Genomic DNA, 26,850 nt, shown 5'->3' on the forward strand with positions numbered 1-26,850 from the left:
CACTGGCACCAAGCCCTGGCAGCGGCAGCCCCGGCCGCCCCACCACCACCAACGGCACCGGCACCGAGCCCTGCCACCGCCACCGGCAGCCCCAGCTGCCCCACCACCGCCGGTACTGCCACAGGCACCGAGCCCTGGCACCGCCACCCGCCACCGCCGCCGGCAGCCCCGGCCGCCCCGCCACCACCGGTACTGCCACCGCCACCGGCACCAAGCCCTGGCACCGGCAGCCCCAGCTGCCCCACCACCACCAATGGCACCAGCACGGAGCCCTGGCACCGCCACCGGCAGCCCTGGCCGCCCCGCCGCTGCTGGTACTGCCACCGCCACCGGCACCAAGCCCTGGCACCGGCAGCCCCGGCTGCCCCACCACCACCAACGGCACCAGCACCGAGCCCTGGCACCGCCACCAACAGCCCCGGCCGCCCTGCCACCGGTACTGCCACCAGCACCGAGCCCTGGCACCGCCACCACCACCGGCAGCCCCGGCTGCGCTGGTACTGCCACCGGCACCAGCTCCGAGCCCTGGCACTGCCACTGCCACTGGCACCAGCACTGGCACCGCCACCGCTGCCGGCACCGGCACCAAGCCCTGGCACTGGCAGCCCCGGCCACCCTGCCACCACTGGTGGCACTGGCAGCACCGGCTGCCCCGGCACCGGCCCTGAGCCCTGCCACTGGCACCAGCAGCCCCAGCCACCCCACCACCACCACTGGCACTGGCACGGGCACCAGCACCGGCATCGGCACCAGCACCGAGCCATGGCACCGGTACCAGCATTGGCATTGGCACCGGTATGGGCACTGGCACCGGTATCAGCACCGGCACTGAGCCCCAGCACTGGTATAAGCACCAGCATGGGCATCAGCACTGGTGTGGGCACCGGCACCAGTATCAGCACCAAGCCCTGGCACCTGTATCAGCACCAGCACCGAGCCCCAACACCAGTATTGCCATCAGCACCAGTGTCAGGATCGACATCAGCACTGGTATCGGCACTGGTATTGGCACTGGCATGGGCATCAGCACTGGTATGGGCACTGGCACAGGTATCAGCACTGGCAACCAAGCCCTGGCAGTGGTGTAAGCGCTGGCACAGGCATCGGCACCGGTATGGGCACCAGCACCGGTAGCAGCACCGAGCCCTGGCACTGGTATCGGCACTGGTATTAGCACCGACACGGGCATCAGCACTGGTATGGGTGCTGGCACCAGTATGAGCACTGATTCCTGGCACCAGTATCAGCACCAGCACTGGTATAAGCACTGGCATGTGCATCGGCACTGGCGTGGGCACTGGCACCGAGCCCCAGCACCAGTATTGGCACCAGCACCAGTGTTGGGATCGACATCAGCACTGGTATTGGCACTGGTATTAGCACTGGCACAGCTGTTGGCACCAATATGAGCACTGGCACCACTATCAGTACCAAGTGCCGGCACCCGTATCAGCATTGGCACCGGCACCAGTATTGGCACTGAGCCCTGGCACTGGTATTGGCATCTGCACCAGTGTCAGGATTGACATCAGCACTGGTATCGGCACTGGCATCAGCACTGAGTGCTGGCACCAGTATCAGCACTGGGACCAGTGTCAGCATCGGCACTGGCACTGGTACCAGCACAAAGCCACAGCACCAGCATTGGCATCGGTGATGGTCTCAGGATCGGCACTGGCACCAGCACCGGCACCAGTATCTGCATCAGCACCAGTATCAGCACCAGTACCAGCACTGAGCCCTGGCCCCGGCCCCAGCACCAGTATTGGCACCAGCACCGAGCCCAGTGGGAGCCCTGAGCCCAAACCCCCGGGCTGCCCCGCTCAGCCGGGCACCGCATCCCCGCCGCCCCCAGGCTCGCGGCCCCGCAGGCGGCAGGTCGGGGCTGGGGAAGGGGGTGTCTCCCCGCCCGCCCTTGCGCTGTGCTGCTGGGCCCCCTCTTCTCCCTCCAGTGAACACCCGGTGACACCGGAGGGCCGGGAGCCTGGGCCGCGGGGCGAGCGCCTGGTGTGGGGAGGGGACCCGGCCACCCACACCGGGACCCCCATCCTGGCCAGGGACGGGTGGGAGACCCACGTGCGGGGATGTACGGGGCTTGGGGGACCCCCTTGTGCGCTCACCCCAACCCCAGGACCCTTCGGTCTAACAGCGCCGGGGGCTGGTGCCGGTGGAGACCAGGGAAAAGCGTTACGGTCCTGCCTTCACGGAAACCTGCCGGGAAAAGCTCCTCCGGCACCTCGGTGCTCCAGGGGTCGTACGGGTGGGCCGCAGCGGGGGCTCCCCTCTGCCGGACACGGACCGGGATGGCCCCAGCCTCCGGGCAGAGAGGGCAGCGGGACAAGAAGGGTTAACGGGCTGAGCAGGCGTCACGGGAGCCCGAGCAGCCATTTCGCTGGAGGATGCCATCACTCCCGCTCCCCTCCAGCGCCACGTCCCCCAGCTGGGGCACCCGGAGCCCCCCAAAGCCCCCGCACCGCTGCCCCACGGCCCAGCACCCCGGGGGCTCCCACAGCCGCTGCCCTCCCGGTCCCTGCGGCCGAGCCGGGGCAGTTGGCACCCACCGGTGCCCCGGGCAGGATGAGGGCTCTCCGGCTCCTGCCCCGGGCTGGGGGACGAGGTCGTCCCCTGGGAGCGGGGGTACGGACTCAGCCCCAGGCGCAAGCTGGTGGGCAGCTGGTGATGCCCCACGGGCGCCGGGGAGCTCCCAGAGCTGGGGGAGGCGGGACGGGGACCCCAAAGGGAACGGCTTAAGCAGCTTTTTTGGGGAGCTCGTTCTCTCTGTGCAATTAAGGGGAGGAGGTGGGAAAATAAAAAAAACCTGTGGTCTGTGGCAAAATAAAAAAAAAACCAGCTCAGGCGCGCAGAGCTGCCGCCCCTCCAGCGCTGCCCTCTCCACCCCGGTCCCAAAGGCGCCGGGATTCGTCTGCATCCCCACGCCCGGAGCTCGGCACCCAGCACCTCCGACACGACCGTGGGGTCCGGGAGGGCTCCAGGGGACAGCGTTTGGTGGCGGGGACCAGCAGACAGACGCGGCACAGTCACGAAAGCCCTGTTTCTTTGGGAAACCAGCAAATAATGGCAGCTTGCTGTATTTTTTTTACTCCCTGCCATCCCCTCACACCCAGCAGCTCCGGGTGGGAAGGAGCCAGCTCCTGCCGAAGGGCACGGCTGTCCCTGCCGGCTGGGGACAGGGACCGGCCGCTCTCCCACCTTCTCACCAGTGCCGTGCCGCAGGTCCGTGCTCGTGGGGAGCAGGCGCGGTGATGAACGCATGCAAAACTGACACCTCCATGTACAGGAGACAGGAGGGACCCACACGGGCACCGTGGCCAGCAGCAGTTTTGGTTATAAAAAACACCATGTCTCCATAAAACCTGCTCCGAGCTGCTCAGGATCGGTGACCCTCGGAGACCAGGGTACGAAACCAAGCCCTTTCGGTGATGGGTGAGAGGAGGGACCCGCTGCGTCGCCGCTGCTGGTCCCTGGGGGCTGCTGAAATCCCTCCCCGCCTGCAGCGGGTTTGCGTCTCTCGCGTCCCCTCTGAGCTCTCCCTGCCGTGTTTTGGTACACCCGCCATGCAAAGCCACCGCCGCCGGGAGGGCACAGGACCAAAAAGGCTGCCTGGACAGCGCAGGGGGCTGGGGCACCCAGCACCCCATGCCCGGGGTAGCGAGCCCCGCGTTTTAGCCTCTCCTCCCACGAGACCTCTCGCTGGCACGTGGTTTTGGTGAGATTTGAGGTTACGGCTGCTCCTGCGCCGTATAAAACGGCAGGTTAAATCAAGAGCCAGGCAGCAGCAGGCAGCGCTGCCCACGATGGCTCACCCGGGTCGGAGACTCGCTGCGCTCGGAGCCGGCACTGAGCCCGTGCTCGTCCGCTGCTGGAGCGGACCAGGAATTCCCGTGCTGGGGCCACTGGGAAGAAATGTAAAACAACTCCTGGGACCTGGGGGTTTCTTCTTCTCGGCCATGGATCCAGCTGGCGTCAGCTCAGGCAGGGTTTGCTTGTTTTATCCCTGAGATTTTTCAAATCTCTCTTACCCCGCGGGTAACATTTCCCCGGGAACGCCAAGTACTCCTGGGGGAAGCTTTGATCACCCAGAACAGCTTTTGCTAAAGACCCCGCTCTTTGCGGCGGTGGGAATGAAAAGCGTGGTCTGATGCCGTGGCTTTGCCCCTCAGGAGGAGCGAGGGGTGCTGGGGCCAGGAGCATCCCGCGGGATCCAGCGCTCGGGAGACAGAGGAATCGTCCCCTCTGCGGGGACCGAGAGGCACCCCGGCCCGGGAGGACGCATTCTCTTGGAGGGCTGGCAGCGGTGCAGGATGCCGGGGCTGTGACGCCAGGTCCGTGATGCCACGTCCCACGCTGGAGCACCCCGAGCGTCTCCAGGACTGGGTGAGTTTCGCCCATTTTGGCACTGACAGCTCAAGAGCTGCCCGCTCGCTGCCACGGACCCGGGGCTCCCTCGAGGCGGACGCTGCACCCACGCAGCCCGTCCACGCCGCCGCTCGCTCCCCGCGTCCTCTCCCCGACGTCCCTCCGCAGGCGCCTGGAAGATCCCAGGAGGCCGTAGCCCCACAAGGCCAGCGGCAGCAGGTCAGGCCCAAGGTCCAGCTGGGCTCAGACCTGTCCCAGGAGCAGCTAAGGCCTCGCCTAGGAAGGGCCTAAGACCCCGGTGAGGGTGCAGTACTCACGCTGAAGCCTCTCCGCCACCCTGCAGCCCAGGGACACCCTGAGCCAGAAGTGGCATCTCTCTATTTAAGAGTTTCTATCCATTTTTTTTTTTCTTCTGGGAATTTATCCAGCTGATTCTGAACCAGCGTTAAGTCCCTGCACCTGCAGCAACTCGCTGCACAGAGGTCACCAGCGTAACCAACGCTGCGTGAAGAACCATCGCCTTCCCTTCGCTTTGAACCCGCCGCTTCCCGGCTTCACTCGACGTCTCCCAGGCACCCTCCGCAAAACCATTTCCAGTTCTGCCTCCAAACTGGGGCAACGGGAAGCGCCTGGGGTATGCAGCGCGTGGGCACAGCCCAGCTCCCCTCGGGGATGGGGCAGGATGGGAATTCTGCGCAATAAACAAGATAAGGCCAAACCCCCACAAAAGCAGATGGAGCTTTCTGGAAAAGGGGTTCTTTTTTTGACTGCTTTCACTAAAAAGCCACATCGAGAAGGGAAGACAATCTCTTCCCAGAAAGCGCTTCTACAAGACCTCAGCTTCTGTCGTTTTGTGTTTATTTGCATCACGGCAGCACCCATCGAACCCGTGAGATGAGGCCCTTCGTCTAAAGGGGTAAGCAGAGAGAGAGAGATGCAGAGAAACTTTAAAAAGAAATAATCTTTTATCAACACTCAGCATGAAACGCCCGACCTCTCTGAATTTGCAAACCGAAGAGAACAGAATGGGAGAGGGCACTTCAGGCGGCAATCCGTAAAGCGTAATGAAACCAGAAGGGAGAGAAAAGCACGACGCGCTACGTCCTGACCTTGCTCCTACCGCTCAGAGGACGTAAGGGCTCTCAAAACTAAAAACGCTTTATTCTGACAAGGTGGCACACAGCGAGGCGAGCTTTACATGGGCAGATTAAACATGACCTAAAGCTTTTAAAAATAAATAAATAAATAAATAAATGTGTTGGAAATTCTCTTCAAAGAAAGCCTGTCTTGCCAAAGGTCTGACATTTTTTCCTCTGACTGCACAAACCCAAGAGTTGATGCAGTCGCTTCTATTTCCCAGCGCATGGATGTTGTTTCTCAAGGCAAGTACACGGATTCTCAGCTTAGGTTTCTTATTAAATAACACAGTCTATGAAAAACTCTTACTCTGTCCGCTACAAGAGAATTAAAGTTTCCCGGAGAGGAACTGGGAGAATCTCGTGATTCCCGATTCCTGCGCCTGCTCCTGGGAAAAGACTGGGGCAAGGAACGGCGACTTTCTACACCCCTTCCACTCGCTTCCCACCTCAGCTTCCCACCGACCCCAGCAGACGCCGCGCTAAAGGACTACCCGATTTTTACCCCACTTCAGTCAAGTTTGTCCTGTTCTCCCTCAGCCTAAGCTAATTGCTAAGATAATCGTTTATCTCCCTGCGCTTTCTGATGCTTACCTTATCCTCTTTTTTTTTTTTTTTTTTTACAATTTAAGCAGCACGTTCATTGCGCAGGTGATTTAGGTCCGGTGACAAGGGGGACAACGCTGCATCGTGACAGAAGATACCCGAAGAGATGCGCTGTAGAAGCGGCCGCACGGGAGGGCATCGTACGGCTCGGGTCTTCCTGCGAACGGGCCGCTGCGCTCTGCCGTGAATCGCTCCGTGATACCGAAGGGCAGAAACGCCCCGAGCAACCTCTGCGCGTTCACGTTTCACATCCCTTAGTGCAGGGCAAAAATCCTTCACATTTTACGTTGTAGTGTTATTTTTTTCCATGGAGACTGGAAACACAATGTTTAAATATAGCTTCAGAAAGAACTATTTTTGAAGTTTGTAACAGTATAACAGCAACGCGTGGAGGGAACGATTACTCTCACGCATCAACTATTTGTTTAATCATTCTGGGCTAAGCCAAGGCTCAACCAAGGCAAAATTCCTACCAGCATCAGTGGAATGGGAAATCGCATCCGTATTAGGAACAAACCCAACAACACTTATCATTTTTTAAGCTGGATCTCCGCATTAACGTCTCTGCACTTTTTATATCCCGAGCAGAGAACATCCCACCGGGCCGGCGCAGTGAGACGCTGGAAGAAGTCGCGTTTCTCTCCGCGTGCGCTCCGAGCTTCAGGCGAGAGGGTCGGGACGCTGGGAGAAACCCGCCTGCCGCCCCGGAGCCCTCCTGCTTACAGGCGAAAGAAAACCGACACAAAAGTTTTTACCAAATCATAGATAAAGCGTCTCTTCCCGCTGCTTCCGTCGCTCGTTTCTCAGGATCCGCCATTTCAGTACGGTCTGACTCCGGATCTCCCCTGCACACCTGAACTTCTCCTGCTCAAACAAGAGCACGGACCCGAGGAGCTGATCTTTCAGTGCTTCTCACCCAGTTTTATTACTGAACCTCTTCAACATTTTTGCTTAATTTTGTTGCTTAAGATTCGCTCAGCGTTTTGAGCAAGTGAAACACCACACACCGTCGCCGTTTCAGACGGCCACACTGCCCACGCGGCTTTCCGTCTCGAACTCCATTTAATCTCTGTCTCCAAACAGGGTGATTATCTGTATTTTGGTGCATACAGAGTTTCAGATTTAAGCGACTTAGCTCCGTGCTTGCAAGCGGGGGAAGGAGGCAGAGCTTCCTACGCGAGGTGTCATCCCGGATTTACTTCCAGCAGCTCCTGAACCAACCGCTGCAGGCGTGCGACCACAAGCCCTGCTATTCCAGGTGTTCTGCCACCGTTTCACAGAGGGAACCGCAGTCTGGGTAGGATTTGCTCCACAAGGAATCGCCTCGCTCCAAAGAATCCTCATTCAGGAGCAGACAGCGTACGCGTGACCACGAAGGCATTAAGCTGCGTGGCAGAAGACTAAAAGAAAAGCTGATCCCAAGGCGATTATGAGAAGGAAATAACGAGAAGCCAGTGATAAAAGTTTTCTGGCCATTACTCCCACATTTGGGATGGGCAGGGATCCCTCGGGCCCAGCGTATTCCCCCAGTCCCCTTCAGAAGCCACCGAACCCCCGCAGCACCAGCCGTTTCTCACTCTGCTGCTCCGCACGGAAGCTGAGGACGTCGACGTCCCTCACGGGCTCGCTGCAAAGCAGGTGCCTGAGCTGGAGCTAACACGGCTTTTTCGCTCTTTGCGCTCAACTGGAATAAGCAAAAATGCTGAGGATCAGCAGCCTGGGGAGAGAAGAGGCGCGATCTACGAACGCCGTCTCTGCAGGACTCCCCTCCCGCCTGCTGATCCTGTCCCCGCAGCTGAAGCCACCGCTTTCTTTTTCGTTTACCGAGTAACGTTACCTGTACTTTGCACAGACGTTAAGAATACGCCCGTGCTCTTTTCCAGAAGCTCGGAAATTAAATCGGCATCTCGCCCCCCGTAAAGAGATGTTTGAAGCAACCGATTCCGGTCATCATTGCCACGTGACAGCGCGTTCACTGCCACCGCTGCCGTCCTACGACTGTAACTGCTGAACTTTTTTTTTTTTTGGTTGCTATTTTTACATCAAACCCAACCGTTCACTTAACCCCCGCTCTCAGAAGCTCCATTTCCTGCGTGCAGCTCTGCGGACGATCCCGTTCTGATCACGACGTTTTCTCAGTCTTCTCCTACCTGAAAAACTCCCAGCGTTTTTCCGCATTAATCCAAGCATTCCCTAGCACGCGCCCTTTGGTGCGCCAGAAGAGGTTTTTAATAACGCTTTTGGTACAGTCAGTGCTGCTCTAGGCAACCCCTCCTCCCAGATATGAATCATCTAGCCGCTAATTAAAATCAGCTACTAATCAATGACTGTGAGGCTGGTACCAACCAGATACTTTTTGTGCTTGAACTTGATTCAGTTTAGTAAAACCGTCTTATCCTAAAGCTTCCCCTATAATCGATACGTGACTATAAGCCATCATCTCCCGATGGAGAGGGATTTTTTGATAACTGAACGGAAAATCTATCCCAGGACAGCTTCTGGCGCACCCACTACATGTATATGTTATGCGTTCGCAAGTGATTAGTGAGTCTCGGTTTCTCCATAAAACTTTTTTCACATTCCGTGCACTTGTAAGGCCTCTCCCCCGTGTGAGTTCTCTGGTGGCGAATCAAGTCTGCGTGGCGACCGAAGCTTTTACCGCAGTCTGTGCATATGTACGACGAGCCCGGATTCTTTTTGGTGTGGATTTGCTTATGTTTTAGAAGTCCAATTTTCAATTTAAAAGTCTTCTGACATTCTGTACAGAGGTACAGTCTTTCTCCTGCATGGGTTTGTTGATAGAAAAGGACCTCTTTGAATTCCTTAGATTCTCCTTCCTCACGAGAGCTGCTACCTCTTCTGCGTCCCGTTGGATTTGCCTGATCTGTTGCGGAATTCTGATGACTCTCGGATGTCACCCCCTTGTCCGAAATTTGGCAAGTCAGGTCTCGGGATCCTCCTGAGAACGATCCACGCAGTTCTGCGTTTTCTGCACTCTTTGTGTGACTCTGCAACTCGGATCCGATCACAAAACTGCCGCAGCCTGGAACGGAAAGATTCCAAACGCTCCCTTTATCTGACGTGCTAGAACATCAATCTCCAAATAACAAAAATTCCCGACTCACTGTGGCTACATCCGTACAAACAAAAGAAGTTTTGGGTAAAAAAAGCAGGGATGCACTAGAATCCCCCCTCCCTCTAATCCCACAGGCCCGTGCAGTTTCAATGTGTTGCCAATTTAATTTCTGATGCGTCTCAGAGCACCACGCACCTGCGCTAAGATTTGCGGGAATCTCCCTTTCCTCACAATCCTGCTGATCCTTGACATGCAGCGCTTCTCTTGCCTGGATTTTGCTTTTGGGAACAGGATGGTCTGCACAAGGAACAGAACATGGAAGTGACGGTTATTATTTTCCTCTGATTTTTTTCCATTATTACAAAGATATTTCCTAACCTACTTTAATTGCATCGATGCGGACAAAGGATACGTTGCACAAAGACCAGTGCCGAAGACAGCTTTTTGTCAGCCTGTTCACTTCACCTCTCTGAGCCCTGTAGTTTACTTATGCCCTTTTTTTGGTAACATGACTCATTTTTGTTAATTTACATTAAAAATACTGCCTTTTGCTTTCTGGAAGAACAACAATTTTCTAGTTGTTCCTAGAACTATAAGAAAAGACTTTGTGATGCTGTTTTCTAGCAAATACCTGCGCTGTCTCTTTTACTCTGGGGAAAGGTCCAACGAGAAGGTACCAGCAAATGCAGCTGCTCTGGCATCTGGAGAGGGTGGCTGGGAAGCAGGTGAGCAATATCTGTTTTCCAATTTTTAAAATACTCCAGAAATTATATCCAAAAGGTTGAAAAGTTAAATGTTCAGAAGTGGAAGGTCTCAAATTGATTACAGCCATAAAAGCGTAATTCAGCTGTCCGGTGCGGTATTTATGGTTCAGTCCTAACCACCTTTCTGATACGTGAACGTATTTTCCCCCAGCCAATCCCTCCTCATGCAAGGCACAGCACATACTTTTTTAACAGACCAGAGCTGCACAAAACAGAGGCAGCTGTCTGCAGACTCTAGCTCCTCTGCTGTAAAAAATAGAAGGTATGTAAAGAATAAAAAAAAAAAAAGTGGAATTACGTTGTCTCATTATTCCACAAAACGTCAAATTTGAAAGTGCAGAAGCAGCAACAGAATGAGGGTAGGCTGGATCAGCGCTTCTCAGCTGAAGCTTCCTCAGAACGGAGGAGCGTCACAAAGCGCAAACTAGAGTACGTGACACCTGCGGCTCCTGGGGTTCCCAGCGCTTCTGTTCCTCCAGTCCGGAGGACAAGCAAAAGCGCTTTTAGCCCTTAATCCCAGCAGGTTCTTCTTCTATTGATCCAAGGAATTACCTGAAAGTTGAGGAGCCAGTGAGGGCTCACACCTGCAAATTTAAAAAACCAACGACTTCAAACAAACGTTGAGTTGGGCACTTGAAACCAACCAATGAGACTTCTTCACTTTCTAGGGCATCATTCATGTTATTTAACTATTTCTGCACCAAAACAGTTCAACACTCTTCAGCGAATCACAAAACCAAACGTACATCAGGATTTGGGGGATGATGAAAACATTCACTACTTAACTATAATTAACAAGTCCACAGGATTCACGATACCGTACGTCACCGCAGCTCCTGTATCTGGACCTTTGCTCTTTCTTTTAACTGGCACGTGCATCGGGGGGGCACGCTCAGAGATCCCCTCGACCGGGGAGGGCCTCCCACTCTCTGTTATTCCAGCCGTATCACGCAGAGAAGGTGCGACCTACACGCACAGACTGAGCGCCTGTTGATGCAGAGCGCAAGGAGGCAGCAGTCGTGGAGGCGTCAGAAAAGCGACCGTCCTTCAATCTTTATAAAGAAAAGGCTGTGGAGCTTATCGTCTCTCACAAAGATTCAGAAGTATCTAAAGAATAATTCGCCAGAAACCGAGGGATTTGAGGAGTGACTGTTAGACAAGAGCCAGGCCAGAAACAGCATAGACATGTTAGAAAGGGAAAACTCACCTTTACCCAACGTGGTTAAAGATTCGTAATTCTCCTTTATCACTTTCTTGTGAAGTTCTTTCTGCCAGTCTTCCAAGTCCTTCCCCTCACGCGCTGCAGCACTGTCAAATGTCCCAGCGACCTAAACCAAAGCGTTCGATAGTCAACGCCATTGGCGAGTCGTACATCCTTGAAATCCTCTTTTTCAAACATTATTAAACAAGCGGTCACTAATTAAGGACTTTATACAGGAATCTTTTGCTGCTGTTTCTGTACGTAGCTCAGAATGAGTAAAATGACTTAAAAATAATGGGACTCAGCTGAAACAATGACTTTCTGTAATGACTGGGTCAAAAACTAGTTGTAAAAAACCAAAATTATCTGTGGTCACCATCGACACCCAGCCCCATCAGAGAACTTGGCTCTGCCTTTCACTGAACAACAGAAAATATTCCAGAGCGTATTTTAAATAAGCCCCGATAAAATATTTTAAATAAGTTGATAAATGGATAAATATTTTAAATAAGTGCCAGGGTCTGCCAGATCTGGCTGTGAGAGTTCTAACACAAACAAAAAATTAAGTCCTACAAACACTGAGAGATGAATCCCGCATCTTTTGTGCTGTATATGTACATACTGTCTGCATGTTTTGTATCTGGACTTTATATCTACAGAGTACCACGTTTGTACGTGCTTGCCTTTGAATACGCTTTGATTTGCCTTTTAACCTAATGCCCGTCTCACTGGTTCGGGTGTTTTGCAGCTCGCACCACGTATAAACCCAACTGTACAAATCCCCCGCCAAGAGAAATAATTCAGTTTCATTCATTTGTCGCTAGATGGGATCACAATCCAAATTAAATACAGAGGGGAGAAGGCTGAGCGGAAGTTAAGCCGTGGTCTCAGCCCCGACCACCCACACCACGGGCACTGTGCCACCAACAAATCATCTCGGTGACTCTAAGGGCAATTTTTCCGAGCACGAGGACTGTTGCGTCCCAATACAGGTCTGCGGGGAGCGAACCCGTTTTACGGCACAAAGCGGGACTGCGTTGCCAACAAACAGCAGATTTTTCTCCCTAACATTTCGGCACAAAATTGGAACGGGAGCACCAAGAGGCCTTGAATTTCCCCAGTCACCGACCTCCCAGCGCCGCCTCCACGCTCTGCAATACCAGGGAGAAAAACGAAACCCGCTGCCTCGCTGGCAACGTTTTACGGCCATGTAGCATGTTTCACCTACTGCTGCTTCCTTGAAATGCTTTACATGCAAATCTTCCTTTAATTTAAGGGAAGGAAATACAATAGCAAACCTCTTAATTACCCTCGAGTGCTCAGGATTCCGTATTCGTTTTCGAGTTTTATTACTTATCCCACCACAGAAACTTCGGGGCGTGCCAACGAGCCAGTTTCCGTCTTCACCCAAAATGAATTTTTTGGGAACAGCTTCTTTCAGCAGACGTCTGTTTTTCCTAATTTTTAAGGGGTCAATTTCAAAAGAACTGTCCTCAAAATGCTTCGAACACAGTCGCTGATGCCTGGAAGGAGTTCCCATGTCCCGGCCCATGTTGTGAATCCACTGCTTCAAGAGAGGTTGATTTTGTAAAGGAAAACCGTAGAAAGTAACAGAACTGTTCTTGTACACCCCGCTGGTGGCGTTTTGACAGTTCAGCGCCGAGCAATAAACCATTGTAAAATGAGAAACAGGAACAAATCCAAAAATAACGCGCCAGGAGGAGGGTTTAAAGCGTTTCTAATCAACTTCAGTACTAAACGGGCCTAAACTTCTCAAGAAAAAACATGGTTTTGAAAGACAGAAAGGGCCGAGGTCACAAAGAAGTGAAACACGGTGCTGAGCTTCACCGCCAGAGACGCGGAGCTCACCGCCGCTGAGGTCTGCGGCCCACGGCGAGGAGGAGCCGGGTCCCCTTTCACAGCACGCTGCTTCCCCGCTTCAAAGCGGCAGCATACGATCTGGAAGGCAAAAAGCTTTAAAATCAGCTTAATGGACCATTCCTATGCAGATTTACATTTAAAGTAACTCCCGCTATGTATACATATACATACGCCCTTCATTAATTTGCGTATCCATGAGGAATCCTCCCATGCTCCACAACAAAGCTGGTTATACAGTTATTCAGAAGGCAGCAAGACAAGGGCGACAGCCAAATAACTTCCAAAAAACTGAAGACTTGGGTTTATAGGTGGGGTCCGAACAAGGGCTTCCCCATCGTATCGGCTGCGCGCTGGAGGCGGCGCGTCGTGGGGATGTCGGTCGGGGAGGAGATCTTTGGACAGGCGCATTGGAAAGAGGAGAAAACCACAAAGAGGCACCGCTAGAAAAGGACGAGGATAGAAATCGCCAGGGCGCGCACCCGCACAAAGAACCCCGCAAGGGAACAAGCTCTGCGGAGCACACGGGGAAGGTTTCTGGAAACAAACATAACCCGGATCTAGCAACTACCCTCACCCTCCCGTAGGCTGCGGGGAGCGCGCACCGTTCGTGACCCGTTCCGGTAGCGGATGCGGGACTCTGCCAACCCGGAGCCCTACTGCGGGTCCCACCCTCCGCCCGCCCGCCCGCAGCGCCCGGCGGGGCGGCAGGCGGTGGTTATCTCCCCCGGGGCCGACGCCCCGTCTCTGCCAGGCTGGCACCGGAGGAAAACAGGGCTCGGGGAGCGGCGGCGGCCCTGCTGCCGCCCCCGGGTGCCTGTCACACCCTGCCCCCGAGCTCCACGGCCGCCGGGGGACACCCGCACCAGCGGCCCCCCCCCGCCGTGCTGCGGGGCAGCCCCGGGCCCCGCGGGAACGCGCCCCTGCCGCCCGCCCGGGGGAGGCGGGACACGGCCCACGGCGGCCGGCAAAGCCCGCTCCGGCGGCCGCGGCACCGCGGGGGGACGCAGGTCTCCCCCGCCCCGGCCCCGGGCCTCTCCCGCGGCCCCCCGGTGCGGCCGTTCCCCCGCACACCACCAGCGCCGAGGCGGGGGGCGCGGGCCTCCCCTCAGGGCCCCCGCGCCCCGGAGGGAGGCCCCGACCGCCGCGGGCCGCTCACCGCCGCCGCCATCTTCCTCCGCGGCGCCACGCCCCGCCCCTCGCCCGGGCAGCAGCCAATCGGACGGGGCGCCGGCCGCCACGCGCAGCCAGCCCGGGGCGGGGTGGGCCGGACCGCTTCCCCCCGCCATTGGCCGGCCGCCGTTTGTCCCCGCCCTCCCGTTGGGGGCGCGCTGCCCCACGACAGCCAATCACGCGCGTGAGGCGCGGCCTCCACGGAGTCGTTTCATTCCAATTGGCCACCGCGCAAAGAAACGGGACGCCGATTGGAGGAGAGAAGCGTGACCTCACGGGCAGGGAGGCGGGGGTTACGAGCCCGCGGTTTCTCGTTGTCATAGCGACGGCGGAGCGGCGGCGGCCGGGGCTGAGGCGCCTCCCGCCGCGGCGGGGCCGGGGGGAGCGGGCGGGGAGGCGCCGAACGCAGCGGGCGGCTCCCGGGAGGCGGCGAAGCCCCGCGTCCGGCCGCCCGCAGAAGGAGCGGGGCGCAGGCCCGGGGCCTCCTCACGCAGCGAGCGGCGGGAAGGGGGATGCGGCCCGGGGACGGGGGCACGCTCGGGGTCCCCCCCGCCTGGAGGGCGGGCTGACGGCGGGGCCGAGCCCCAGCCCTGCCCGGTGTTGGCTATTTCCACAGAAAGCAGAGATTTGCCTTGAAAACGGGGCTTGGGGGGCAGCAGGCCCAGAGCTCTTGCTTCAACCTCGCTCATCTTTCCTCCGCCCCCTCCAGAGGGACCCACGGCATTTCCCTAACGACTTTAATTAAAAAAAAAAAAAAAGAGAGAAATTTCTAACCCACAAAAAAAAGCATCTTAACAAGAAACACGCACGTAAAAAGGCTGTTTAACAAAATTTCCCACAACCGGCTGCCGGCGAAGGAGCGCTCCACCAACGCCGGCTCTCGCCCGACCCCGCCAGCGCTGCCGCTTCTGTATTTTTTTTCCCACAAGGCTCAACGCCATCGACAAGGTGACAGGCGATACACCCGGACTCTCTTTATTACTAAAAGGAACGAATCGCGTCCTTGCAACGTCACGACGCGTCAGACTCCCAACAGCGCTCTCCCCCTTGAGAGACACGGAATATGAGCAAAACCACAGGTTCTGAAGGAGAATGTTTAACGAGCATCTAAATTTTCCGGTTTCATAGGATTCAGAAAATTGAACAAACACAGAAGACCTGTAACAACGTGGTCAAGTAAGTGCAACACAACTTTAAGGCTATGAAAAATGAAAATCCTATTCCAGGCTTCCCGGTCATTTTACAACTGTGGGCGAGGACGCCAGCCTTGGGGAATCCTCTCCCGGGGTTCAGCGGCACGGAGCCCCGGGAGCTCCGTGGTTTCCCTGCGGGAACGAGCTGCCTCTCAGGCTCTGCTCCCCTCTACTCGCCGCTTCCGGAAGAGGCTGCTTTCAGCCAGCCACAGGGTCAACGCTTCCTTTCTCAAAGCGTTTCACACGAAGTGGGTGTTTCCTCACACCGTCTCACTTGTTCGGGGGACAATCACTAACTTTAACTCGTTTTCGGCGCAGTCCCTGGACTCCGGACTCTCAGCAGCCGAGGGACAGCGTTTCGGATGCTCTCCAGCCTGAAGCGTTACAAACTGTTCCCGTGTGTCGATGCGATTTCTCTCCCGCACGGATTCATGGCTAGCAGTAACTCCGAGCACCGCAGACTTCCTACAGAGCTCCAACACGGCCCCAACAGCTACAGGCACCGGTGAAAGCTGTCAAACAGCTCTGCGGCCCATTGCAACACCGCCTGTGGAAAATAACCCCCCGACCTTCCCCTTTTGCCGGGGAGGGGGCTCGGGACGGCTGTTGGACAGCCCTCTCCTCCCGCCAGGGTCCGGCACAGAGCTGGGAGATCCTGCCACGGCCCTCCCTCCCGCCCAGCACGGGCAACGGCCAAGCGGGCTGCGAAACCCCCGGCTGGACGGGATTTTCTACACGGAGTGCAGCACAGACCCCCTGATCTCCGTGCAGGGCCAACCCGCCAACGTCAGGTGTGTTTCTTGCATGTGACTTTCCTGATGCTTCATGAAACTCCTCCTGAGCACAAACCTCTTCCTGCAGAGGGGGCACTGGAAGAGCCCCTCTCCCGAGTGCCGGCGCTGGTGGTTCAGGAGGTAATCCTTTCTCCTGTAGCTTTTGTCGCACTCGGAGCATTTGTAGGGCCTCTCTCCCGTGTGAGTCATCTGGTGTCTAACGAGCCACGAATGGCAAATGAAGCTTTTCCCACAGTCGCTGCAAATGTAGGACTTGCCCCTGCCCTGGCTCTGCTGCTGGCTTGCTGGGCTGCCCCGGGGCGCCGAGTGCCGCCGGCACCTGCTGCAGGCCTCCGGCTTGTCCTGCGGGTGATCCCAGCAGGGGCTGGCTAACGGCTGTTCCGCAGGGAAGCTCTCCTCGCTTTCCGCAGGCGGCGGCTCCTCCACGCCGAGGCCGCTGCGGTCACGAAGCCCGGTCCCGCCCGCAGGGTTTTGTCGGCGCTCGGTGCGGGGCACCGGCTGCGGCCCCGCGGGCAGCCCCTCGCAGCAGGCGGGAGCAGCCCCCTGCCCGACGCCTTTCTCACCCGGAGCGCACGGCTGCGAGTGCAGCAGATGGAGAGCCCTTTCGCCGAGACTCTTCTCACACGTGGGGCCTGCAAACGCCTCCCCTTCTCGGGCTCCCTGGGGAGTCTGGAGATGTTCCTGCTGGCTGGAGTTTCTCTCGCATTTGTTGTACGCGCACGGTCCCTTTCCGACACTGTTTTCCTGAGTGCTAAAGAGATCTAAGTGCTCACCAAACCCTTGGTCGTACCGATTGTCACCCTGAAGGCTGTTCCTGGTGGTGTTTGTTTCCATCGTTTCTGAATTCCACTGACTGTCCCACGTCACTCCGGGGCTGGGATCCTTGGAAAACTTCTCTCCAGGTCTTCCCGGTACCTCCAAGTCAGACACCGTGCTTTCAAAGCAATCTGCCGGAGGGTCCCTCTTTGTGTTTTCATCGGGCACTGAAACAGACAGATTTCAGAGTCTTTCAATTAAGAATATCCCTCCAAATCTGCAGCCATGTCACGCTAATGGAAAGACAAAGTAACTAAGGTGGGAGGCTTTCATACCGCGGGGAAGAGCGAGTACTAGCGTTCCACTGAAACAAAACCTCCAGGAAAACAAAAGGTCTTTTTTGCAATTATTTTTTTAAATCTAGGGGAAAATTCGCGAATGCGGTTTCATCTTCACCCTCGCATTCAGACGCCTGAAGCGTGAGGCCCGAGTTCCCTGCCAGAGCGGACACCGTCGCACCTCCGCGCTCTCAGCCGCCCTCCGGACACTCCAGCGAGCACCTAGAGAAGCAAGGGTCCGAGCCGAGGCACCGAAGCCAGCTCAGCAGGGGTGCACCCCTTCTGCTACGCGAACCGTTGTCTCCGCAGGCTGGGCTTCTGCGGGGAGACGCCCTCGTGCCGTGTCTCGGTTCAGAGAGCTTGGAGCAGCGCCGAGCGGAGAGGAAGGCTCTCGCCCCTTACAAGTGATCCCCAGAGAGGCAGAGCTCCGGCTCGATGCAGAGGCATGCCCAGACTGAGGGCTGTCAGTCAGACTGCCTCTCCCCTAGACGCCTCCCCTGCTTTCCCTGCAAAACACTTACGATTCTCGATAATCCAACCCAAAAAGGCACCTGGCGCCTTAGCTGCTTAGGCACAGCTCTAGATTTGCCACTGGACAAAACTGTTCTGCTGACCCGCAAATTCCCTCTTTCTGTAATTACTGTTTCCTGCGACAAATATCCAGTGTTTCATTTTCCTGATTATTTTCACCAGTGCTCTTCAGCCCAGCTTTCTAACGCTCTGAGATTTTTCTGTCCCCTAAGACCCGTGACCCTTCCGACATCTGAGAGCTGCCACCGAGCATCGTGAAGGACCACGGATCTCTCCGCAACGCCAGCCAGGTAAGTCCAAAGCTACCCGCACCGCGTAAACATCCTGAGCTCTTATTTCTCTGGCTGCGTACTAGGACATCAGCACACAAACGTGTTACCACAGGCCAAGCTAAAGCGTGAACGTAAAAGGCAGCGGTTGCTCTACGGTAATTGTCTAAGCATGTCCTCTCACCCCAGTAACTCAGGTTACGGGTAAGCACAGACTGGAAGGTCTGGAACAGAGTCGGCTGGGGAGCCCACCCTGCGAGCTCTCTCGGAGCAGCTGGAACAGCTTTCCCTTGGGAAGGAGTCAGGTGGAGCTGATCCAGCCTTGCACCAGGGCAATATCCTGGACAACCTTTTTCTGCGGGGCAAAACCATTCACGTCGGCAGTTCCCAGCATACCGAGAGTTTATCCCTTGATTTACTCTATAGGAACTTCATCACGTGCTCATGAATGTTTAAATAACACACGTGAAGGGAAGGAATTCCAGGCTACCAACCGATTTCTACGCAGGATATTCCTCCGCACCCCCTCCTCAGTGACCCACTTGAGAGCTACGCTGAGCGGTCCCGGGTTGTGGCCCAGGAGGTTGTATTAATTAATATCCCCACCCAAACTGCACGCCCGTTCCCTGAGGTTAAGCCTCGATCCAAAGATGAATCTCCCTCTATTAACTCCACCCCAAGCGTGACCCGTACCCCAAGCGCGCTCTGTACAAAAACTCCTCCGAATGAACGTTAGCGTGTACGTCTCCAAACAGCACGTCCTAAAATTGTTTTGCATTAAAGCTGCCTTCTCTTTTGCTGCAGGATGGCTCTCCTGCTTGGGAGCGGGAAGCCAGGGCTCCACGTTCATCGGTACCAGGTTTAGACACCGTCAAGCCAGCTGGAAGTACAAACCTGACCTGTAAGGCCTGAGCACCCCACTGTGCTTGCCTAAACAGAAACCCAAGACAGCGCCTACGACAGTTTTAGGCCAGCTGAAGGAGGAAGGAGCCCCTTCAGCTGACAGAATCTGAAATTTTTGTGAACAAATATTAACTAGCAGGCTGAGGTTTGTTCCAGCTCTTTCACGGCTTACATTATAAGGTCGTGACATTTAATATAGTATAAAAAAATGCTTTAAATTAGATTTACTGTTCCAGAAATCTCAGCTGAAATCCATTACTGACCCGTGCTTGGACTTGTAGAGACTTCTTCTTTCTCCAAGTCTTGTCGTTCAGGGCAGCGTGGCTCCTCCTCTTGTTTAATCCATGACAGAACATCAGTTGCATAAGTCTGAAATCCTGTTCATGGGGGAGAATTTACACAACTGAGAAACACTGGGGAAAGATGCAAAGCACGGAAGATTCGGGAATTCACAAAGATAAGAAAAGTGCTGAACAAAGCCTCAGGGAAGGCACGACACGAAGAGCCACCCGAGGGGTGATTCCGGCAGCGGGAGTTTCTGCCAGGGAATCCTCACCTGTGTCCGGGTCTCTCGGGAGGTCCTCGCCCTCTGCGCCCGGCAGCTCCCTGGCATACGCCTCCTTGCCCTTCTGGGCCTGACTTGAAGCCTCAGGCTCATACAACGCTTGCTCTGCTAAAGGAGAAAATTCAAGGCAAGTGTATCATAAGAGCGTAAGCTCAGGATTTCACAAGGGCTCTTGTTTTCCCCCAAGCCAATCCTAGATTTTACACCAGCTCCCATGAGCCCAGTTTCTTAACGAAACCTGATGGAAAGGTCTACAAATCCCAGTTGGCTACGTGCTCTGGAAGCCAAGTAAAATTACAGCGGAGCCAACAGATAGAGCTGCTACCCTTTGTAAAGCGTACGGACAGCCAAGCTCCGAAGCGGAATACTTTATTTGTAACGCAAAGAGGTACCACCAAGTGAGAAGGCAAGAAACAGGTCCCTGGGCTGCGCGGCCTCCCCGGCTACCACCTGTTACGGCAACAGCACCACCAAGGAGTCGGCACGCTCGCTCGCGTACAGAAAAACCACAGATGAGAAGGGAGGAGGGAAAAGGCAACCTGAAGCCACTGGATACGGAGGAGGAGAGGCACCGCGGCCCCTGCAAGAGAAGGCTGCAGGGGATGTGGAGCTGAGGAGCTGTCACAGCCGCTCCGATTCCCCTCCGACTCCTCCACGCAGGCGCAGCCCCGTGCAGCCGATGGCACCAACCACAGACCTCACTCCGGCACCGATTTCTGCCTCCTCCAAGTTAACCCATCGGCCCCAAAAAAGCGACTAATGGCCCGCTTTGCGCTAGATATTTAACCAGCTTCGAGCTATCAACTTGAGGGAAGCCAAGTAAGGAATTTATGGGAGAATGAAACATTCCCTATTCCCCACTGCCCTGCTGGGATGAAAACCAGCCACGTACTCGGCAAACTCCAAAATGGCCGTGAGAAGGGAAAGATGGAATACCAGCCCTTACCCGTCGGGACTGGTGGCAAGCCTGTTCAAAACTCGTGAGCTTTTTATAAAAGATTTGGAATACACAAGAAGAGGTGGGAAAAAAAAACACCTGGAATTTAATTCCTCTGTTTCATTTTCCCTCCGAGCTATGCAGTTACTCACCCGGGCAGGGCTCTTCAGGAGCTTCTCCAGCCTCCCCCTCCTGCTGATCTGCAGCGCACAACTCGTCCTCTTGCTTAATATGGATTATGCTGTCTTCTGTTAATAGGAACCAATGTTATTTTAATTCCATACACAAAATTAATTCTGATTCCCATCCCGTCCCAGGCACAGCAGCTCTGGTCTAGCTCACATTCTAGAGAAAACCTCACTCCAGTTCTAGTTCTCGCTGACCAAGGTCTCTTAAACAGATCTAAAATATTTGTCACAAAACCCTCAGCGGATATTTGAGCTTCAGAAACACAAAAGTTTCATGCAAGTGTAATGTCCATTTTGTTGCGGTGCCCATCAGCAAATGAAAACACTCCCTACATAGCCCCGGGAGAGGAGAGCACCACTTGAGTTCTCGTTCTCGAGTTCTGTTTCTCTTTCGGCTCTGCCAGAGCTATGCCGTTCCCTTTTAAGTCGCTCTCGGTAAAACACACACCGCTTCTAACCCATCAGAAAAGCACTAGTGAGAATTATGAATGAACCTTTTTGGAAAAAGAAAAAAAAAATTAAATATATAAGGAAAAACAGACGGGCTACCGCTCTGCACGTTACCTTTAACCCTCTAACACAATGAATTAGAGGAACACTTCGCGCGTGTGTAAAAGAACCTACAGCGTGTACGCCTGTGCACACAGAACAGAAAGTCCTCCTGACAGCCAGCCTTCGGGCTGGAAAGCGGAACGTCATCCCGCTCTGGCCGGCAACGCAGGCACGGCCTAACGGCAAGGGTTTGACACAGGCAACCGCAGGCAGCTCGGCAAGCGGGAGAGGGAAAAAGGGTGGTTTGATGTAGCGACCTGGTTAAGCCTGGGAGGGATGAGATGCCCAACGGCCAAGTTTGGAAGACCACGCTCAACACGGCAAGCGCCGCGGAGAGAGGGCGATGTCCCAAAAAGAGCCCGGCTGCCGGGTTTTCAGCGGTCGTCCTGAAGCCACTCACCGGTGCCGGTCTCCGCAGGATCCCCTCTCCCGTCCCCATCCTCGCAGCGCCGAGCGCACGTCTGGTTCCCATCCTCCGACCGGGCCCAGGCATCGCGTCTGGAAGCGTCGGGCTCTGCGGGAGGCGTGAGGTGAGGCGCAGCCGGGGGTCCCGCCGGCGCGGGACGGACGGGACGGACGGCGGGGACCCGTCGCCTGCCCGTCTCCCGCTCCGACCCCTCGCCGCACGCCCGCCGTCGCCGCACGCCCGCCGTCGCCACACGCCCGCCATCGCCACATGCCCGCCGTCGCCACACGCCCGCCATCGCCACACGCCCGCCATCGCCGCACGCCCGCTCGCCTCGAGGCCGAGGGCAGCGGCCGGCGCTCACCGAGGGAGAGCAGCATGCGGTGGTTGCTCCTCATGACGGCGCGGCGCAGGGCCCGCTGCCAGCCGCGCAGCGCCCGCCACTCCCGCTCGCTGAAGTGCACCCACACGTCCTCCAGGTTCACCGGTACCCGCGCTGCCGGAGGCCGCGCTGCCTCCCGGCCGCCGCCGGCCGCCCCACGCCTCGCCGACATCCGAGGGGCCCCGCCGCCGCCGTTCTCCAGCCGCCGCTCCAGCGCCTGGAGGCGGCCGCGCAGAGCCAGCGCGGCCCGCAGCTGCCGCTCCGCCCGCGCCAGGCGGGCCTCCAGGCGGAGCAGCCGCGCCGCCACCGCCTCCGCCTCCGCTCGCCCGGCCCGGGGACCGGCCATGGCCGCCGCCGCCGCCGCCACCGGCCCGCCGGCCCCGCCGCCGCCGCGCTCCGCCGCCGGCCCCGCAGCGCCCCCTGCCGCCGCCCCGCGCCGCGCACTGCGGCGCCCCCCGGCGGGAGGGCCCGGGGCGGGCGCGGGGGCCGCGGGGACCGAGGAGCCGGGGAGGGATCGGGGGCCCCTCTGAGGCGGGAGGGACCGGGGGTCCCCGCAGAGCCGGCAGGGATCAGGGTTCCCTCAGAGCTGTGAGGGAGCTCAGGATCCTCTCAGAGCCGCGGGGATCGGGGGCCCCTCAGAGCCGTGAGGGACCGCGGATCCTCTCAGAGCCGGGGGAGACCGGGGGTCCTCTGAGAGCTGGGAGGGACCAGGGATCCCCTCAGAGCCAGCAGGGATCAGGGTCCCCTCAGAGCTGTGAGGGACTGGGGATCCTCTCAGAACCGGTGGAGATCAGGGTCCCCTCAGAGCCAAGAGGGATCAGGGTTCCCTCTGAGCCATGAGGGAGCTCAGGATCCTCTCAGAGCCATGATGGACTGGGGATCCTCTCAGAGCCGTGAGGGATCAGGGAGGGACGAGGGATGAGGAATCTTCTCTGAGCCGGGGGGGACTGAGGTCCCCTCTGAGCTGTGAGGGACCAGGGATCCTCTCAGAGCCAGGAGGGATTGGGGTTCTCTCTGAGCCACGAGGGACGAGGAATCTTCTCAGAGCCATGAGGGACCGGGGATCCTCTCAGAGCCGTGAGGGATCCGGGATCCTCTCAGAGCCAGGAGGGATTGGGGTTCTCTCTGAGCCACGAGGGACGAGGAATCTTCTCAGAGCCATGAGGGACCGGGGATCCTCTCAGAGCCGTGAGGGATCCGGGATCCTCTCAGAGCCAGGAGGGATTGGGGTTCTCTCTGAGCCACGAGGGACGAGGAATCTTCTCAGAGCCGTGAGGGACTGGGGATCCTCTCAGAGCCAAGAGGGATCAGGGTTCCCTCTGAGCCATGAGGGAGCTCAGGATCCTCTCAGAGCCGGGGGGGATCGAGGGCCCCTCAGAGCCGTGAGGGACTGGGGATCCTCTCAGAGCCGTGAGGGATCAGTGTTCCCTCTGAGCCGTGAGGGACCGGGGATCGTCTCAGAGCCAGGAGGGACTGAGGATCCTCTGAGCCGGGGGGATCGAGGTCCCCTCTGAGCTGTGAGGGACTGGGGATCCTCTCAGAGCCATGAGGGATCAGGGTCCCCTGAGAGCTATGGGAGCTCAGGATCCCTGCAGAGCTGTGAGGGATTGGGATCCTCTCAGATCTGTGAGGGATCAGGGTCCCCTCAGAGCTGTGAGGGTGCAGCATCCCCTCAGATCTGTGAGGGATCAGGGATCCTCTCATAGCCATAGAGATCAGAGCCATGCTGAGGCTGGAGCAGAAGACTTCCCCTCCAGTGTTCGGAAAGGACCAGGCCCATCCCAGGATTATCGCGACATGTGCATGGTTGTGGTCCTCTTGGCGAGGGACAGACCTGCGGGGAGAGCCAGGCTGCCAGAGGACGGCAGGGCTTCTCCGTACTTACACGTATTCTTCTTGTCTTGCATTTAATCGTTAGGTAAGGAGCTGGATGCAGGAGAGCTCGTGTACCTCTCTGAAACGCAGCGTTCCATGGGACGCAAAGAATTCCTGCCTCTACCTGGTAAGACACAAAGAGGCTTTTATAAACAAAAACCTGAAGTCATAAAGCAATAAAAAACTTGGAGTTGCTCTAACAGCAGCAAGTACTTGCAAAATGAACAAACAAAAGCTGGAGCTGCTTTTAAGCAAAACAGCTTGCATTTGCCAGAACTTGAGAATCCAATAAGACGTTGCTGTCCTGGGTGCACCTGGGTCAGCTTTGGGGTTTTTTTTCTGTTTTTCTGCACACGTCTTTGCCTTCTTTTGTGAAGAACACCTCAGCCTGGACATCTGGCTTTGCAGTGGAGGCTGCTGTCCTGCTCCAGCCTGAGCTGTAGCAGCCCCAGTAACGGAGGCTCAGAAAAAAGTTGCGCACAGAGAAGCGCTACCCAAGGACGACAAAAGCTCAGCACTTGTTCATGGAAGGTGCGGAGACTTCACGATGCATCTCAGGGCGGGTGCAGGAGACCTTGCGCTCCCAAAATACTCCCTCCCTCCCCATCACCACATCTTCTCTTGCCTTCCCCTGTAGCTTCTGCTCTTTCCTGTAAGCATCCCTCTACCTGCGCAAGGGGAGGATTTCTCTTCTTTCTCTTGGTCTTAGAAGAGCAGTGTGTTTCTATGTCACTCGACATTTCTTCTTGGATTCTGGGTTGAATTTTTGCAATTTAAGCAGTGCTAATCTCAAAATAGCTCTGTGATTTGTTATAAATATACATATTTGTCTCTGAAATACAGGGGAGCTGGGCTAGGACAGGGAAACTATGACTCACTGTGCAAAATACTGCTTCATCTGTATTATCAAAGGCAGTATCATGAAGTGATGAAACAGGAGCACGTCAAGCACTTCTGATGCTCAGGCAGCGGTTAACATACGACGTCTTCCAGTAAAAATAGGACAGCGCTGTTGAGATGGCGTAACCCTCCCCAGCTCGTACTTCTAAAACGCCCATCTTTTCGCTATCCGGACACCGATTCTTTTACGGTCGTGGCTGCAGGGACATCTCTCAGATGTGAACACGACAGCTTCTTCGTTTTTTCTTTCACTAATGGTTAAAACTAAAACGTCTAACGATAATGAAGTGGTAGGAGGTCAGCCTTAGAACATAGACGACAATAGTGCAACGGGGAGGAGAATGCAATGTGGCAGGACTTCGATGTTTCTTGTTATTGGCCTTTTGTAAGAGGCAGAAACAGCCCAGAAAAGGCACCTAAAATATTCTTATTGTAGAATAACGAACGAGCGCTGCCGAAGCGATCCTAACTGAGACTCGGGATGTTCTGGTCCCAGGGGGATCGGTGACAAGTGCCCCTCCGCTGCTTTATGCGGCAGCATCTTCGCATCTTTATCCCAGAGCACATCCTGCCCTTCCTCGACTCAACTGAGTGCGCTAAACTGATACCAACTGCAACGCGGCGGTTGCGGAAAACTTTTCGCTGGCAGCAGGATCGATGTGACCTCCCTGCAGGATGAGAACTGGACAGTGAGCTTATTTACATCCTATTTTTTTTTTTTTTAGACGCTCTGACCATTCAGGCTCTGTTCGATTCTCAGGCACACACACGGAAAACAATGCTCCTGCTCAGGTTCCACTGCAATATTAAAAAAAACAATGAAACCCGCTCCATTCTTTTTCCAATTCAAGGGAGACTTTTGTCTCTCCATCGGTAAGGTCCGATACTACAAACTGCCATTTACCAGCAGGTAGAGTGATTTAAAAAAAATAGACCAAAAAAAATGCAGCACTTAGAACTTCACAACTTTAATCCACTCAAGTTTAATGTGGTTGTTATTAAAAATCGAGTGTCTACTCCTGCACATTTAACTGGCATGTTACAAACAGATAGAAACAAGTTCCCTGTCCTGAAGGCTCACAGTCTAAGGAACAAGAGTGTAAAACATAAAGAAGCGGTTTAACTGGAGTCAGCAGGAAACCACTGGAGAACCGATTAATTTACCTGCGTATCGGACAAGACCCAGACTGTTTGCCTGGGTATCAAATGCCCCGTACCGCCAGCTGCCAAGAGACTCTCCTTCAGCACATCAAACGGTGGAGAAAAAAACGGTCCACGTTCACTGCTTGATGGTAGCAAGTGGCCGCTGAACACCGAGAAGTGACAAAAGACGACACCCTCCGTCCTCACAGATTTCTTATTTGGAAAAAAAATGGATGCGCGCACAGAGAGGGGCTCACCACACACAGACCTACTACAGACACGTCAGGAGCCGCGAGACCTCAGCAGCACCGGGATGAGAAAAGGCGGCCGACAGTTGGTCACCGGGCAAACACCTGCAGTGGTTGAAGACGCTTCGGCACGCGCGGCTCTGTGCCAGCTCCCACAGCGCGGGTTCAGAGCGGGTTCACACAGGCTCACCCCGATCTGCTCCCGGCAAGAATCAGATTAGCTTAAACAGCCCAGAGCTCTGAGCTGGCCGGGCCGAAGCAGGCGCCGGAGCGCTCCTGTCTCACACTGCTGGCAGGGCAGGCGCCAATGAACAGCAAGAACCTGGAAAGAGACCTCACGCCTTGGCCAAAGCAGTTTCCAGACTAAAACATCTGCCACAGCAGCCAGCGGGAGCAAGAGGAACATCTCCGTCTCCGAGGGGATGAGCCAGCCACCGGCACCCTCCCCTTGGCAGCCGCTTTGGGACCAGGAAGCGACACAGGGGTTTCTAAAGCCCAATTAGTGATGAGGAGAACAAGCAGCAGGTTTAAAACAGGTCAGGCAGCAACGCCAGCCCTGAAGTTGCACTACGTATTTGGGCAATTTGCTAAACACGTTTCAGATGCTGGGATTTTTTTCTTAACGGTTTGGGATATGATGAAAGCTGATCCCCAAGAAC

General features: G+C 56.0%; 1 protein-coding gene across 2 annotated transcripts; it reads right to left on the reverse strand.

Moving 5' to 3' along the window:
* Positions 1-7,210: 7,210 nt before the first annotated feature.
* LOC309588384 (uncharacterized protein) lies at positions 7,211-13,889 on the reverse strand. Of its 2 annotated transcripts, none has more exons than XM_082307611.1 (5): positions 13,213-13,889; positions 12,470-13,119; positions 11,167-11,287; positions 9,391-9,492; positions 7,211-9,162 (listed from the first exon to the last, which is right to left on the reverse strand). In XM_082307611.1, the coding sequence occupies exons 2-5, from the start codon at positions 12,833-12,835 to the stop codon at positions 8,630-8,632; spliced, it is 1,122 nt and encodes a 373-aa protein (XP_082163737.1). In that variant the 5' UTR covers positions 12,836-13,119; positions 13,213-13,889; the 3' UTR covers positions 7,211-8,629. The 2 variants fall into 2 exon arrangements, with proteins under 2 accessions (XP_082163737.1, XP_082163738.1); XM_082307612.1 differs by having other exon boundaries at positions 12,470-13,134.
* Positions 13,890-26,850: the final 12,961 nt, after the last annotated feature.

Source organism: Platalea leucorodia, assembly GCF_965183815.1.
Source record: "Platalea leucorodia genome assembly, chromosome: 1".
Taxonomy (NCBI): domain Eukaryota; kingdom Metazoa; phylum Chordata; class Aves; order Pelecaniformes; family Threskiornithidae; genus Platalea; species Platalea leucorodia.

What these genes read in the sequence shown, in the direction of transcription:
- LOC309588384 (XM_082307611.1), bottom strand. Translation starts at nt 12,835, where the DNA reads ATGGTTTATTGCTCGGCGCTGAACTGTCAAAACGCCACCAGCGGGGTG. An exon ending in GGAATCCTGAGCACTCGAGG is followed by an intron (nt 11,288 to 12,469) that starts GTAATTAAGAGG and finishes GCTTTGGTTTAG; the next exon opens with GTCGCTGGGACATTTGACAG. An exon ending in TTTAACCACGTTGGGTAAAG is followed by an intron (nt 9,493 to 11,166) that starts GTGAGTTTTCCC and finishes TTCCTTGTGCAG; the next exon opens with ACCATCCTGTTCCCAAAAGC.